Genomic DNA, 16,981 nt, shown 5'->3' with positions numbered 1-16,981 from the left:
AGCACCTTCTGATCAATCAGATTTGGGAATTCAACAACACTGTGGTATAACTATTGTCATATAGTCAGGGTGGAAACGGATGCAAGTGCAGTTAAAACTTTTATTTGAGGTCAGCAGACAAATCCAAACGATAGACAAATACGTGGTCAAAAAGTATCGTGGGTCAGGCGATCGGCAAACATCACAAACGAGACAAGGTTAAGTTAAAAAATGAGAAACTATGGACAGGATCAGGGAACTGAGAAACAGGGACAAAGAAAGGCTTGGTATGGCTCTGGAGCCAAAACACAGAAACGCAATACTTTGCACGAAACAAAGACACACAGGGGTTTAAATATACAACCTAATCAAAGGGCATAACACAGTACAGCTGAGACATATTAGGAAACAACCAATAACATTACAGGGGCAGAGACAGGACAAAAACCAAAACAAATCCACGTGATACAGTAAATTAAGTCTGACAACTCAGAAGCATGCGCTGCTCACTCCGACCCTCAGTGTGAGGGGAAATCTTTATTTGTCTATTTTATCTTTACATAATGTAAATGTTCACTTGTAATTTTTAACTGAGTAAGGTATTAGTTTAATCATTAAATGATAAATGATTAAATAAAATGGAGAGGATGAGAAAATGAATATTGTTGGGAGTTATTAGACAGTAATTGACGTTACTAGACAACTGGCTGATAATTAGTCGGAAACTTTGTCAACATATCAATCAAGAGTTTGTTGTTTTTTTGGTCGAAACAAATTTTGATGAATGAAATTCTGTAGAGGGAGTAAGATGCTCTTTGTTTATAAAGCTCTTTAATCGTTTCTTTTATTATATTTCTTTACATGTGTAGTCTGACAAAATAAGTTGTGGATGTCAGTGCACAGTCCGATGACTGGGGAAGCTTGACTGTAACTGACACGCTGCAAATACTTTAATTAAAGCACCGACTCGCATGCTCTCACACATATTGAGGAAGAGGTGTGAACTTGGCATCAGGTTACTTGGGAATATTTGCTTTTTGGCACACATACACACTTATGTGAGCAAGAAGAAATGTTATTGTTTTAAACACAGTGCATATTCTCCAGAAGCCCTTATAACCTGCAAGTACGTCACCAGCGACAGGATAGGAATGGCCCATAATATAAACCACACGAAGCAGTGCTTTTACACAGTGAGCTGCTGCTCTGTTGGGTCAGGCTCATTCCCACTGGTTCCAGGATTCAGACTTGAATGAACTGCACCTTCATCAAAATTTAAATTTAAATTACAATTTTAATTTAAACAAATTTAACCAGCGACAGCTTCATACACACTAGGAACAGCCATATGTGCTTGCACTCCTGCTGTACACGGCTTTCAGTTTTCAAAAGCAGACTGAGTCGTGACTGCTGACAGTCCTTATAGGGTTTTGTTCTCATTCCCTTTCTCTAAACAACAAGAATAGGCATGGGTGCTAGTTGTATTGTCCTGTACTGCTGATTATTTGTGTCCAGGCTTTTCTCATTGGGCTCCTGATGCTGAATGGATATGCCATTCACATGCCATCTGTAATAATTTGTAATAATATAAATAAAGAACAAATAATGGGACACCATGATGTGCTAATGCAGGGTTATGTAAATATTGATTTTACAGATTTGACAAGTCTAATGTTAACAGTGATATTGGGTCTAAAGTTCTTACATTATTTCATTGTACACGTTGTCTTATAGGCCCTTTATAAAGTCACTTACTGCAAAGAATTTTGCATACTAGGTGATAAGTTGAGGCACATAGCTGTGTTCTTAGCACCAGTGCACTTAGCACCAGTGCTTGACTCTTTAATAAGGCCTCTTAATGTTAATTCACATAATCACATATTCCATCATTACATCAAATGATTTCTGCCCAATTCAGCAGACACTATATGGTAAATTGTCAAGCAGGAAATGGGTGCTGGATTAAAGAAATGTTTGTTTCTGTGGTTTTGTAAAACATTTCTTGCTTCTTTTTTTGCAGGAAAAGCTGCTCACCAAATCTCTACAGAGGGGAGAAGACCACCAGTTTGATCAGGTAAATTAAAGCAGATTATTTGGATTATTAATCATTAAAGGGTTCCTGATTTTTACAGACAGAATGAATGCTGTTAAAAAAAGGTGGATGATAGCATGTTTTCCAAAATCAGAGTTTCCATTTCACTTGACCTGTGTTGGGTTTTATTAACAGCGTATATGACAGAACTACAACACTGTGTAACAATTTAAGACGCAAGATGTCTTCTGATTAACTTGGAAACAAAAAAAAATGCTATAATCCAGTATCTTTAAATCCGAGACATACAAGATTACTACATCCTTTTTGTATTAATGAAGTCATGCAGTTACACTACATGGCCAAATGTTTGTGGACCCCCATATATGCATGATGAACATCCCATTCCAGATTTAGTCCCCAGTTTGCTGTTATAATAACCTCCACTCTTCTGGGAAGGCTTTCCACTAGATTTTGGAGCATGGCTATGGGGATGTGTTCATTCAGCCTAATGCTCCTAATACACAAGAGCATTAGTGAGGTTGGGCACTGATGTTGGGTGAGGAGGCCTGGGGCGCAGTCACATGTTCCAGTTTATCCCAAAAGTGATCAGTCCGGACCACTCAAATTCTTTCACACCAACCTTTGCAAACCATGTTTTTATAATCGCTTTGTCCACTGGTGCATTCCAGTGAGGAAAATTGAAATGCTACAACATACAAACACATTTTATACAGTTATGTGATTCCAACATTGTGGCAACAGTTTGGAGATGGTCAGGTGTCCATATACAGTACATTTGCCCATATAGTGTGTGATGGGAGAGAATGTGAGGTATACAAAATGGTTTGGTTTGGTTTACTTAAAGCTATAAGCTCTGTACCTAAAAATAGTTTTAGCTAGTGAACTCTATTTGCTCTGATGAAGTCCTAGTTCACCTCAGCAAATACAGTCTTGAAACAGTGTGTGTGGGTGTGGGAATGCAGACACTCCTCCCTTCCTGTGTTTGGTTTAGTCCTTTCACACCCCTCATTCTGGAGCATGACTTTACCACTTTAACCTGAATTCCATCTTGAAATTCTCAGCCTCCACAGAGCTACACCAATCACAGACTCCTATCCCACTCCTTTCCAGTCTTTTCTGTGATTTGTTCAGTCAAATACATTGTTTTGGTCGATGTGTATTTAGAAATGGTTTTAAGGAAGATGCAATTAATTACAGTCAATGAAACAAGTTCAGTTCAACGGAGCTTTGTTGACCTTAATTTTTTTTTAACATTAAGAACTAAACATATTATGCTTAAGAAACGTGTTAAGTTAAGTAAACCTCTCTCTCCCAGGTGATTAGCACTATGAGTTCTCTGGCTGAATACTGCCTGCCCTCGATCCTACGCACGCTGTTTGACTGGTACAAGCGACAAAACGGACTAGAGGATGAGTCTCATGAGTACCGACCTCGTGCCAACACCAAGTCCAAAATGTAAGCTCTCCATTATTCATTATTTTGCCAGAAAGTTACATTATTCCTGTCAGCTAATCATCTACCAGCCCTAAGTTCAAGACTGCAATAAATATTACATATTTTTAAACATATTTAGTACATAGTCAAAAGGATGTGGTTGTAGCATACAACTCATTGGCAGGGTGACACGGTAAGTTTTAGTGTGAGTTTTTACTTAGCCACCCTGGCTAAAACTAGGCTTAGATCGATTTACCAGCAGTCTGTCTCACTCATGCAAATACACATGCTTTATTTTAGTACCACTTGAAACCACTACTACAAAATTGTTATGACCTGTCATTCTCTCTTGGCCTCAGTGATGAACAACAAAAGGATTATCTGTTGGAAAGGAGAGATTTAGCAATAGACTTCATATTTTCTCTGGTACTCATTGAAGTTTTAAAACAGGTAAGTTGCATATATCTTAATCTTTGACAATTTTAGTGATAATTTGGTTCAAATTTAACACTCTCAGCAAACTTAGATGGTGTATATGTGGGGGAGTTTCTAAGCCAGTTGTGTCTCTGTCACTGTGGCTCTAGATCCCTCTTCACCCTCTTCTGGATGGCCTCATTCAAGAAGTCATTAATCTGGCCTTTAAGCACTTCAAATATAAAGAAGGGTAAAGATCACATTTATTGCTGAGCTCTAATGTGTATAGTTGAAACCTATATGGTGATAGGCTGAGAACTGTATATAATGTAATTCATAAAAGCCACAAATGCTGTTGGTTTTGAAGTGTTGTTCTGTGCCACAGGTACACAGGGCCCAACACATCCAACATGCACCTTGTGGCTGATCTTTATGCGGAGGTGGTTGGAGTGGTGGCTCAGTCCAGGTAAGTTTTAAACATTAGCGTTTTGTTTATTGTTGTTGTTGCTGTTGTCAACACCAACAGTTCCAAATTTGATACGTCATGCTATATTGTATGTTATCAATCAATTAATCTTTTACTTCTGTATTAAATAATTGCCTAATTGTGATGAAGTGCTTTAATCAACAATTAGAATTCCATATTAATGTCAGGGGAATGTAGTTGGCAGTGCAGAATCCCTCAGCAGACACGAGGTTTAATATTAATAACTTCAATATAATCAGCATATGTAATTATTATTATAATTTAGTGGTATGTGAGAGGTAACCTGGTCACTATTTCTAAAAAAAATAGGTTTTGCACTAATTAATACATATCCAGCTCACATATCCACTCACAAGTGTAGATTATTTGAGTTCCTGTATAATAGAAACCCTGTAATGTGTATAAAAGCTTCACAACGATTAAAGAAAGTCAAGCTATGTGTGATGTCAGTCAAAATCTCAGCGACCATAGCAGATGATAAATCTGTTATTCTTTAAGGCCTGTAAACACACCACAGAGTTTGGCAACAGTGTCGTGTGTGTGTGATGTGCTCGCCATTTTTCCTGTTAAAGTCCATTGCAACCTTGCGACAGCATCCCGATCCAGCCATGCAAATGATTTCAAAACGTATTTCTTTTGTCGAAGACATTCTTAAAGACTATCTGAAAAAAAAGAAAGAATATAAACTAAGTATGAACATTTTTGGAAGACATTTTATTAAAATGTTAATTTCCCCTTATGCATGGAGACTTTTGGGACACCCTGTATTTTACAAACCATATTTAGTCATCTTTAACATGCTGAAAGCCTTGTGACTTTCTGCTGCCAACCATGTTTCTCATAATCCTGACCTGGTTCTTAGCAGACTCTGATGGCAGTATCTTTTTTTCTTTAACGGAGTGTGACGTGAGATGGAGCTTTAATGATGTCCATTACCTTTGATGGAGGATGTGTCAGCATATATTCTGAGTGTCTTACATCAATGACACACAGAAACGGAACCCAGTCCTATTTTCGTAGAGTCACTGGGTTCGGATGTTAATGACACTTCTTCATATTTAATGATCTGCCAAGTGTTTTCAGACCTATTTTTTTTCAAAAAAAATAGCTACTGTATGGTGCTCCAGATCACAAGACTCTTATTTGTTTAGGCTATCTTTGAATGTGTGTACAATACATACAGTCACATGACGACTCATTTCCCTTTATGTGTGAGAGGAAAGTACTGGCTATCAGAACTGAACCATTAGTACAGAAGAGAGAAAAAGTCAGAGAGAGAGAGAGAGTGAACTTCTCCTCCCATTTCTCCCATTCCAGATGCCTTTCTAAATATAGAGCTCAAGATCTCTCCCTGTGTCACAGCAATCAAGCTTCACACACATCCACAATTACTCAGGCAAACACACACACACACACACACACACACACACACACACACACACACATATTCATACACCAACAAATTACTGAAAATTACTCTAGTCTTCTTTCTTGTCTTCTTATTCTTCTTGATATTCATCAGTAAGTGCTCTGTGGTTGTCCTGGTGTCTCCACATATCCATTTTAGGTGCATTTTAATAATCCTACCTCCATCAACCAAATGGACACATAAGCAAAACACACTTTTCCCACTTCCCACACTTTGAAGCAGTTCTGAGAGTTCATAGCGTAAAGATACAAGATATCAGAAAAATATAATGCAATTATAAAATGCAAATTAACATGAAAGTAAATGTTTCACACTGGATGCACTGGTAATGATTACATTTACCCATTCTTTGTCTGATCTTTTTTCTCTCTTTGCCTGATTGCTGTCTCTCCTTTATTTCTGTCTCTTAGGTTTCCCGCAGTGAGGAAGAAGTTTATCTCAGAGCTGAAGGAGCTCAGGCAGAAGGAACAGAGCCCTTATGTAGTCAAGAGCATTATAAGTCTCATCATGGGGGTCAAGTTCTTCCGCATTAAGATGTACCCAGTGGAAGACTTTGAAGCCTCCTTCCTGTTCATGCAGGTACAGTGATCTTTTTAGCAGTGCAGTTATGATTGTTCTGTTGTGGTACAATGTTAGACGCATTAGTCTTACAGCTACTCTCTTATATTGAGCCACAATTTCTTTGGAATAATCTGAGAATGATTTTAAGCATTATCAAAGTAATGGTAAGCCTATAAATTAACTCTAGAAAGGACATTCAGGGAAAAAAAAACATTTTAGTTCTGAGACATGATGGGCCAGTAATAGAAATTTTGAGTGTGTGCATAATTGATTGTCTGTGCGTGGTTAATTTTACAGGAATGTGCCCAGTACTTCTTAGAGGTGAAGGATAAAGACATTAAGCACTGTCTGGCTGGTCTCTTTGTGGAGATATTGGTCCCAGTGGCAGCTGTAAGTTCTCAAATTTAAGTTCTCCCACAGTCTTGGTTGAGGTCTGTTCATTTTCGCAACATCAGTATTATGATATGAACTTACTGCAAAAATGTTCTTTAGCTTCTTAGACACACAGTAACTCTAAGATGCTGGAATTTTAGTGTTCAAGAAAACTATAATCAAATCATTTTTACTGTACTTATGATTTACAGTCTACCCTGCTCAGTTAATATTGCAAATGCAATGCATCTCACTGTGTTAATATTTACAACAATAATAAGAAATAATCACCATACTTCTGCTAGTAAATTACCATAAATATAAATTTTATAGTTTTATTTTTCATGAAAAAATTATTAAAACTTTCTAAACTTACACAGCAGATTTGCTTTTTATTAGTTTTTTTTTTAATAATAGAAAACACAGGTAAATAATATAAAAAAAAACATATAAAATAAAATAAAATAAAATAAAATAAAATAAAATAAAATACCTTAAGTCCAGCCAATATGTCTCTTCATAGTAACTTGTCATTTAAACTATTTGTCTATTCTCCAAAAATGTTTTTACATTTTTAACATTTTTAAAATAGCCCATTCAAGTTGAAATGTACATTTTGGTAATCAGTCTTAAATTTAAATTTAATTGTGTGCACTTTTATTCTAAAGATGATTTTTATAAGGATTTGATTATTCTCATTATAACATAATCAGAATTAATTAATTTTAATTATATTTAATTAAATTAATTAAATTATATCAAACACTGTTGCAGTCAAAATCATTAATTCATTTTTCTGCCCAGGTATTCAGGTATTTCATTAATTTTCTACCCCTAGCCAGTTCAAGTATTTTATGTGTTCCAGTTCAAGCACACCTGGTGCAACTAATGAATCCCTTGATTAGTTGCATCAGGTGTGCTTGAGACAACACCTGTTTTGCATATTTGTGCTGTTGTGAGGGATTCTATTCAGGGGATTGAATCATTTTGAAACTGGAGAAGTCATTATAAGTTGCATTTTCAGTTGAATTTGTGGAAACCACTTGAAGCATTTGTTGTGTTGAACTATTTCAGTTGCTTTTGTTTGATTTGTTCATTGCAAATAGCTGAAAGTCTGTAAATTTTAAAATAAACCTGATTTGCAATGGGGGTTGAATAATTTTGATGTATGTCAACTGTATATCAATAGCTCATTCTATTATATAAATTCTATTATATCACCATGTTAAGATGTTTGTTTTATGAATAAAATATGTACTGTCTCTTCACCCTCTCTGATAGTTGATATTGGGTTGTTAGGTTGTCATACTGTGAATTTTTTATACCATTCCACCCCTACTTCTGACGCCAAGACACACTGAATGGAAATATGATAATGTCGAACAGTAATCTCAGGGCTGTAAATTGAGAATGTCTTTGTGCTGCATCCCTGTTCAGAGCGTGAAGAATGAGGTAAATGTGCCATGTCTGCGGAACTTTGTGGAGAGTCTGTATGACACCACCCTGGACCTCTCTTCCAGGAAGAAGCATTCTCTGGTGAGTGATTCAGTCATCGCCTGTGCAAGGGGAATTGTCTCACATAACCCGTTTCATAGCTGGGATGTTTGCGGCTGCTGTCTTGCACAGCTTATTCAAGAGTTAGCTAACCACTGCACATAGAGAGGCCAAGCATTCCACATGAGCAGTTACACTATAACTAATGGGGGTGAGTGTGAAAGATACATCTGTCTGACTGATTTCCTTGTCATTAATTGTCAGCCTGATGTTCCGTAAGTCATTCCCCTCACAGTAAATCTTTAATTAGAGCTGCCTTATCAGACAGAAAATGGGCTGTGGCGGGAAATAGTTATTTATAATGTCTCAGGCATTTTGCCGACTGCTCATAAGGTTTAATTAATGGATTCTTTGAAAGGTGGATTTTTTTGCCAAGTCATTGTATTTAATCGTTTGAAACGGTAAGCTGACACTATAAATCATCAACTGGCAGAATACAGTCTATATGCAGACCAACCAAAGTATTTCAATTGATTTTAAACATATGAAGAAAAGAAAAAAACTGACTGTAATTTAGCAACCCCAGTTTTCTAAATATGAACCATGTCAGCTTCTGAGGCAAATCTTCTGTTGTGACTTGTATTATAACCAGTCATATACATTTATGTAATTTATTTAGCTAAAGAATGTATGAGGAGGATTGGACAGAGAACTATGCACCTATTCTCCACTTAGTTCAAGTACACATATCTCATCTTTTCAGTCCATGTGCTAGTCAGGAGTGATAAAGTGAAACACCACTACGAAAGTGAACATAATCCTTTTAAATTCATCTGTATTGTTTACAGCCTTTAACTAATCACTTATGGTATTAAAGTATTAAAAGTTAACTGTTGTCAACATTCAGTAATGTTAATTGCTTATCCAGACCATAACTACCTGGACCTTCACTTATTTTAATTGAATACCACTTCTATAAATGGACATTCATGATAGCCGTTTTTAAAATATTTTGTTAAACTCTCTCATCAACTGAAATTAAAAGTAAAAAACACATCAAGCATTTGTTGTAAGCATTTTCTTACCCAGCACTGGATTTTAACCCTTAATTCCTGGTTCACTTCGAATGAATATCCCTGAATGTCACATGCATACTAACTAATCTCCAATAATTATGGGAATATGACATCTCACTAACTTCTCTGGATTTGTGTGTTTTCCAGGCTTTGTATCCGTTGGTAACATGTTTGCTGTGTGTCAGTCAGAAGCAAGTGTTCCTCAACAGATGGCATGTCTTCCTCAACAACTGCCTGTCCAATCTCAAGGTGGAATTTGAAAACATACAAGCATAAAAAGCAAAGCATATCAATAACTTTTATATAAAGATAGATGAGCAGAATTAATCAATAAATAACATTAAGGCTCTGAATATTAGATGTGAAAATTCTACAGTGTAGCGGGTGTGTGAAGAGAGTGCTTAGTGGATGAACAGACAGGTCTTCCTCTTCATTTATTAACTTTTTAATGTACCAGCTTATTTTCCAGCTATTTTTCTTAAACATTATTCACTATGTACAGCCCCATCCGAAACTAATTGAATGCCAAGGCTAATTCATTTGTTTTTTGCAAGCAAAAATATTGGAACATGTGACTGACAGGTGTTTCTTGTTACCCAGGTGTGTCCTGTTAGATTGATTGTTTAAATAATAAATAGCTATGAAAGTCTATTCTTGGTTTTAGCCTCCAGTTTCACCTGTGAAGACTGCATTTGTTCTTAAAAAGATAAGCCAACATGAGGATCAGAGAGCTGCCTATGGAAGAAAAGCAAGCCATTTTGAAGCTAAGAAAAGGGAGAATAATTTTGAAGCTGAGGGAGAATAATTTGAATCTGAGGGAGAATAAATCAAAGGCATTGCGTAAACATTGGGCATAGCCGATAAAACTATTTGGAATGTCCTGAAAAAGAAAGGCACCACTGGTGTACTGAGCAGCAAACAACGAATGGGTCAGCCAAGGAAAAAAACAACAGCTGATGACAGAAACATTGTACGAACTGTGAAGAAAACACCAAAAACAACAGTCAGTGGCATCACCAACAACCTCCACAGGGCAGGGGTGAAGGTATCACAATCCACTGTTCAAAGAAGACTTCAAGAGCAGAAATATAGAGGCCATACCAGAAGATGCAAACCACTCCTCAGCAGATCTGACAAAATCTGAAGCCAGATTGGAATTAGCAAAAAAATACAGAGATGATGCACAAAAGTTCTGGAACCAAATTAACCTCTACCAAAGTGATGGAAAGGCCAAAGTGTGGAGAAAGAAAAGATCTGCTCATGATCCAAAACATACAAGCTCATCTGTGAAACATGGTGGAGGTAGTGTCATGGCTTAGACTTGCATGGCTGCTTCTGGAACAGTCTCACTAATCTTTATTGATGATGTAACTCATGATGGTAGCAGCAGAATGAATTCACTAGTTTATACGAACATTTTGTCTGCCAATTTTCAGAGAGATGCATCCAAATTAATTGGGAATAACTTAATCATGCAGTAAGACAATCATCCAAAACATCCTGCCAACTCAACAAAGAACTTTATCAAGAGGAAAAGGTGGAAGGTTTTAGACTGGCCAAGTCACTCACCAGATCTTAACCAAATTGAACAGAACCAAAATAAACAACAATTGAAAGAGGCTGTGGTAAAAGCCTGGAAAAGCATCAGAAAAAAGAAATCAACAGTTTGATGATGTCAGTAGGTCACTGGCTTGATGCAGTTATTGCAAGCAAGGGATATGCAACCAAATATTAAGTGTTATTTACTTTAATTTACTTCAAGACTATCCATTCCTATGCATTTGCTCGCCTAAAAATTGGCTGGTATGATACAAAGGATTCTATGTTTTATAATGTTTAACATATCTAGATGTAAATACCAGGAAATAAAAGCTGTAATCCTAAGCTCATCTCATATCCGTCTTTTGATCTCAAACACAGATGATTTTGGTGTATAGCACTAACAAATGAATTGGCCTTAATGTTCCAGTAGTTACGGCAAAACTGTATATAGTTATGAGAGTGAGAATGTATGCTCATCGCCACTTTATTAGGAACACATGTAAACCTGCTCATTCCTGCAATTATTCAATCAACCAATCATGTGGCAGCAGTGTAATTCATAACATTATACAGATACAGGTCAAGATACAGGCTTCAGTTAATGTTCACATCAAACATCAGAATGGGGAAAAATGTGATCTCAGTGAGAGTTGGTGTCAGACAGGCTGTTTTAAGTATTTCAGAAGCTGCTGATCCCCTGGGAGAGTTTAAATTAAGAAAAAAGCATCCAATGAGTGGCAGTTCTGCAGGCAAAAACATTGTGTTGATAAGCGAGGTCAGAGGAGAATAGCTAGACTGGTTTGAGCAGACAGGACAACTACAGTAATGGATTTAACCACTCTTTAAAAACGTGGTGCACAGAAAAACATCTGAAAATTCAGAACACATTAAACCTTGAGGTGAATGGGCTACAATAGCAGAAGACCACATCAGGTTTCACCCTTGTCATCCAAGAACATCTGAACAATCTGAGACTACAGTGGGCAAAGTTTGACCAATACTGGACAGTGGTAGATTGGACACATGATTGGCTGATTGAATAATTTCATGAATGAGAAAATTAATAGCTGTTTAGTGTATGCCGAAGGGCTCTGGGAATTAGAGCAGTTAACTAGTTTAGTTCTTCCTCATTCTTTACTGTTCGTTCAGTTGATTAGAGTATTATGAAGCAAATTCACAAATTGAGCAGGTATGTTAGAGCAGATAAAACACTGCACTGGAGAGGTGAAACTCTTCAGTACTAAGCCAGTGAGGGTATTTTGCTGTACCGGGACTAAGAAAGAGAACGAAGGCGAGAGATGGAAAGAGCACTATGCCGAATAAAATGTGTCGATTTGCAGGAATGCAGACCAGAAGAGCCTGGGGTGCTGAAGCTAAAGTTTAATCAATTTCTGACACTGTTTCTCTTTCTGTCTTTTATGTCTCAGGTACCATTCTCTTTGAAGGGGCTGTCTGTTAGCTTGTAACACAGACAATGTCAGACCTAAGATCTAATAAAAAAACTGAGATTATCAGTTATAATAAATGGGTGGATGGATTTGTAAACAACAACATTTTAGTATAAATAATATTTTCATATTTCAACAATCAAAATAAATAGAAAAATAACTATAATAAATATGATAAAATGACTGCACTGTCTTAATGTAATCTGTTTTTTTTTTTTTTTTTCCAGAACAAGGATCAGAAAATGGCCCGTGTAGCGCTGGAGTCATTGTATCGGCTACTGTGGGTCTACATGATCAGGATCAAGTGTGAGAGCAACACAGCCACACTGAGGTAATTATATTTACTCCTGATATAGGCGCATGCAGCTTCACATGCTGTCAATGACAGTTATAGTGATGATAAATTTTGATACCGGTAACAGTAATCAGTTGATGAAAGATGATTTTCTCCGACTTTCTCCTCAGCCGTCTGACCTCCATCATTTCCACCCTGTTCCCTAAGGGATCCAGAAGTGTTGTCCCTCGTGACATGCCTCTCAACATTTTCGTCAAAATAATCCAGTTTATCGCACAGGTGTGACTTGAAATTTTACACATCCATGCATGTGCATTCAGCTCTTTCTGATCTCTGCTGCCCACCTGTTATACCTACAAGTACAACTGAATTTTCTTTGAGCAGTTCTGACGAACTGATCACAGTTCTGACATCTGATGATGCATTCAAGCTAATTCTAACTCCTCTATCTCTTTCTGCAACAGGAAAGACTGGATTTTGCTATGAAGGAAATTATCTGTGACCTACTCAGTGTTGGCAAATCAGCTAAGGCATTTAGTCTTAATCCTGAGGTGACATGTCATTTGTAATCTCCTCTTTCCAACTTGCTTAAGTCTTAGCATAATTAACGGCTCATAAATCAGTAACGATGAACACAAATGTATAAATCTATTATTGAGCAATAAATGTATGTTTCATTTTCACAATGTTTCCTTTAGTAAGATTTCTAATGACCTGTTCATTCTATAATTTGTTCATGATATCATTTGGTTATTCGAGATTATTTTATAGTTTGTCAAAATAATGAAATACCTATCGAGAGGGTATCACTGTGTGTGCTTGTGTTATATAGAGAATGAACATTGCTTTGAGAGCATTCTTGGTCATAGCGGACAGCCTGCAACAGAAGGACGGCGAGCCGCCCATGCCTAACACTGGCGCTACACTGCCCTCAGGAAACACCCTGAAGAAAAAGAAGACCTACCTGAGCAAGACTCTCACAGAAGAGCAGGCTAAGCTCATTGGTGAGTGTTCAGCGCATATACAAGCACAAGAGAGTGGTGGTTTGTATCTGTGCAAGTGACTGTTGTGTAAACCTATATGGCCAAAAGTTTGGGGACACCTGACCATCACATCCATATCTGGTCCTTCCACAAACTGTTGTAACATAGTTGGAAGCACATAATTGTACAGAATGTCTTTGTGTGCTGTAGCATTACAGTTGCTTAGTTCCCTTCACTGGAACTAAGAGGCCAAATATGTTCTATCATAACATTGCGCACAAAGTGATGTCCGTGAAGACAGGTTTTGTCGAGCTTCGAGTAGAAGATCTTGAGAACTTACACCTTTGGGATGAATTGGAATGCTAACTGCACCCCAGGCCTCCACACCCGACGTCAATGCCGCTATGGCAGCTGTGGCTCAGGTGGTAGAGCGGGTTGTCTACTAATTGCAGGGTTGGTGGTTCGAACCCCAGCCCACATGACTCCACATACTGAAGTGTCCTTGGGCACTGAACCCTAAGTTGCTCCCAATAGCCTTGCATGGCAGCTCTGCTGTCATTGGTGTGTGTGTGTGTGTGTGTGAATGGGTGAATGTGAAAGCGCTTTGTAGAACCGCTAAGGTTAAAAGGTGTAGATAAGTGCAGACCATTAACCATTTACCACTAATGCTCACTAATGCTATTGTGGCTGAATGGACAAATACCCACAACCATGCTCCAAAATCTAGTGGAGCACCTTCCCAGAAGAGTGGGTGTTATACTTTTGCTGATATAACAACAAAGTAGGGTCTGAATTTGTAATGGGATGTTCAAAAAGCACATATGGGTGTGATGATAAGATGTCCAAAATCTTTTGGCCTTATAGTGTAGAACTCTCTGAGACAGCATGATTAAGAAACCATAAGAGGAACCAGACTCAGATAGGAACCCTTCCTTTTCTGTGTGACACTGGATACACTCCCGATGTCGATTATCCTGCCAGCAGCTTCACATCTGACCGCCTCACATGAGATTAAAAACTGGCCATTTTTTGTTTGGTCCCATGTGATTCCAGTCCCGATAGTTCGAATGGTCTTAAACCAGTGTAATATGACACACGTACATCTATTATTTTGCACATCTATTGCACTATGCATCGATTGCATTTATTTATGTTCATCTTTAACATCTATAGACTAAAGAAGCATTGAGGCTGGAAATGGAATGTGTAATCTCTGTATGGCTGTACCGTTAGATGTATGCTTTGCTGTTGTTGGTTAATAAATTGAAGGGCTATAAATAAGGTGTATGTTTTTATAAGTTAACCGTGTCTCTGTGTTCTCCTTTAGGTATGGCACTGTACTACTCGCAGGTGAGGAAGGCAATTGATAACATCCTGAGGCACCTGGATAAGGAGGTGGGCCGCTGTATGATGCTTACCAATGTGCAGATGCTCAACAAAGAGCCAGAGGACATGATCACGTAAGTGTCACCCGTAGTCCCATGTGTCATTGCGGGTGTTATTACAAACATGGTATCCGATTGGTATAAACACAAAAAGATGACAATTACACCTAAGCCTAACATCAAAGCCTAAGCATAAACCAAACCTAAGCATAAGTATATTCTGTAAACAACCTGATTGATAAAGATGACATGTGAATACACAGGTCAGATTGTCCTTCGTGGTTATATCACAAGATTCCAACTTTTACAAGGTGCTATTTTGCAGCAGATTGCAGTTGTGTGGGTGTTTTCCAGTGCTCTTGTTTCAGCCTGGCTGGATCAAGCTTCAGCTGAATGTCTTTTAAAAGTCAGAGTATCCCCTTTCATGGCCTGGTATTTACCTGTGTGTGAATGTGGGAGGAAATGTGGGAGACAAGGAAACTCACAACCAGTTATCATGAGTCATCTGTGGACCTCAGCTCTCTCTCTCTCTCTCTCTCTCTCTCTCTCTCTCTCTCTCTCTGTTCCAGCGGTGAGAGGAAGCCAAAGATTGACCTGTTTAGGACGTGTGTGGCAGCCATCCCTCGCATCCTTCCAGACGGCATGTCAAAACCTGAACTTATTGACCTGCTAGCTAGGTGAGAGACCTTGAAACAATTGCTGCCAGTAAACAATATAGCAAAGATTTAATGCCTTGATAAAGTAATATGAGAAAGGAAATGATATGGGCAGACACAGGGGAAGCATAGAAAAAGAGACAGGTGAGTGAGCACCCAGCTTGGGGAACAGTTTGATAGAGATTTACTGAAATGACAGAACACTACGAGTAAATGTATTCAGAATATAACAGACAATCTGGTCATTATTAACTTTATGGACGTTCCGCTATAATTACCGTTATGATGAGAAAAGGTCATTTGACATCACACTGGTTCCATTTTGGTTCTTAATAATTTTCTCTTCTTCTTCTTCTTCTTCTTATTATTATTATTATGTCTTGTGTGTGTGATGTTGTTTAGGTTGACAGTCCACATGGACATTGAGCTCCGTCTAATTGCCCAGAACTCCCTCCAGAGTCTGTTGTTGGACTTCTCTGATTGGCGAGAGGACGTTCTGTTTGGTTACACAAACTTTCTGCTGCGGGAGGTGCAGGACACACAGCAGGGGCTGCAGGACACTTCAGTAAAATTACTGCTGCAGCTGCTCACCCAGTGGAGATTGGCACTGCAGGCTCCAGGCAAGCGCTCAGCAGAGGTAATACTGCAATGATCCATGTTAACATGTTAGATCAGTGGTTCTCACCCGGGGGTTGGTAGGGGTGTGGAGAGATCGGAAGGGGGTGCAAATTGTTTTCAAGAAAAAAACTCAGACAGGGCGTCATTTGGGTACTAGGTGTACTTTATTGCTTTTCAAATAGAATGTGCATGAATGAAAAAACCAACATTCTCTCTCCCTCTGCATTTTCTTTTTGATGAGGAGAGACGGAGCTTAGCCTGTCTTTTATCTAGCTGTCAGTGCTGACCAGTGTTCCCAACTTAGCGACTTTTCAGACCCCTTTAGCGATTTTTTTGTTAAAATGAATAAATAAATAAATAAATAAAAGGACCTAGTGAGAAATCTAGAGACTTTTGGAACAAACCTTAGCAACTTTCAAAATGTCACCAGTACTGTCCTGCAAATGCGAGGTCTTGCTTTCCCACTGCACTCACACATCTCTCTGTGCCTGCTCTGTTCAGTGAGGGGCTGAGAGCCAGAGATTTAACAATGTCATGGATAATGAGATGCGCCCTTCATCCTAGTTTACATAATTCGTATACGAATGTTTTTAGAATGCAAGACGAATGCAATGCAACATGTTTTACATGTAAAATTGTACACGTTATTACAGCCTAGCTCTCTTGTTCAAAGTAGTTATAGTGTTCAGAAACATTTTTGATCATTCATGCTCCATACATGTCCTTTATATAGTTTTTTAAAAGTCATAAAA

General features: G+C 38.0%; 1 protein-coding gene across 7 annotated transcripts in view; it reads left to right on the top strand.

Moving 5' to 3' along the window:
- Positions 1 to 16,981, top strand: part of fryb (furry homolog b (Drosophila)) — an 87,991-nt gene that overhangs the window by 32,146 nt on the left and 38,864 nt on the right. For all 7 annotated transcript variants that reach the window (XM_053644952.1, XM_053644949.1, XM_053644947.1 and 4 more), the window contains exons 3-18: positions 2,000 to 2,053; positions 3,351 to 3,490; positions 3,829 to 3,919; positions 4,054 to 4,133; positions 4,269 to 4,349; positions 6,210 to 6,378; positions 6,658 to 6,750; positions 8,170 to 8,268; positions 9,450 to 9,551; positions 12,520 to 12,623; positions 12,758 to 12,866; positions 13,052 to 13,138; positions 13,420 to 13,591; positions 14,898 to 15,030; positions 15,525 to 15,632; positions 16,014 to 16,248. In XM_053644952.1, the coding sequence (XP_053500927.1) occupies positions 2,000 to 2,053; positions 3,351 to 3,490; positions 3,829 to 3,919; positions 4,054 to 4,133; positions 4,269 to 4,349; positions 6,210 to 6,378; positions 6,658 to 6,750; positions 8,170 to 8,268; positions 9,450 to 9,551; positions 12,520 to 12,623; positions 12,758 to 12,866; positions 13,052 to 13,138; positions 13,420 to 13,591; positions 14,898 to 15,030; positions 15,525 to 15,632; positions 16,014 to 16,248 (1,857 nt within the window). The remainder of the gene's footprint in view (positions 1 to 1,999; positions 2,054 to 3,350; positions 3,491 to 3,828; positions 3,920 to 4,053; positions 4,134 to 4,268; positions 4,350 to 6,209; positions 6,379 to 6,657; positions 6,751 to 8,169; positions 8,269 to 9,449; positions 9,552 to 12,519; positions 12,624 to 12,757; positions 12,867 to 13,051; positions 13,139 to 13,419; positions 13,592 to 14,897; positions 15,031 to 15,524; positions 15,633 to 16,013; positions 16,249 to 16,981) is intronic.

This window comes from Ictalurus furcatus, chromosome 16, assembly GCF_023375685.1.
Source record: "Ictalurus furcatus strain D&B chromosome 16, Billie_1.0, whole genome shotgun sequence".
NCBI lineage: Eukaryota > Metazoa > Chordata > Actinopteri > Siluriformes > Ictaluridae > Ictalurus > Ictalurus furcatus.
This window is presented reverse-complemented; position numbering and strand designations above follow the sequence as displayed.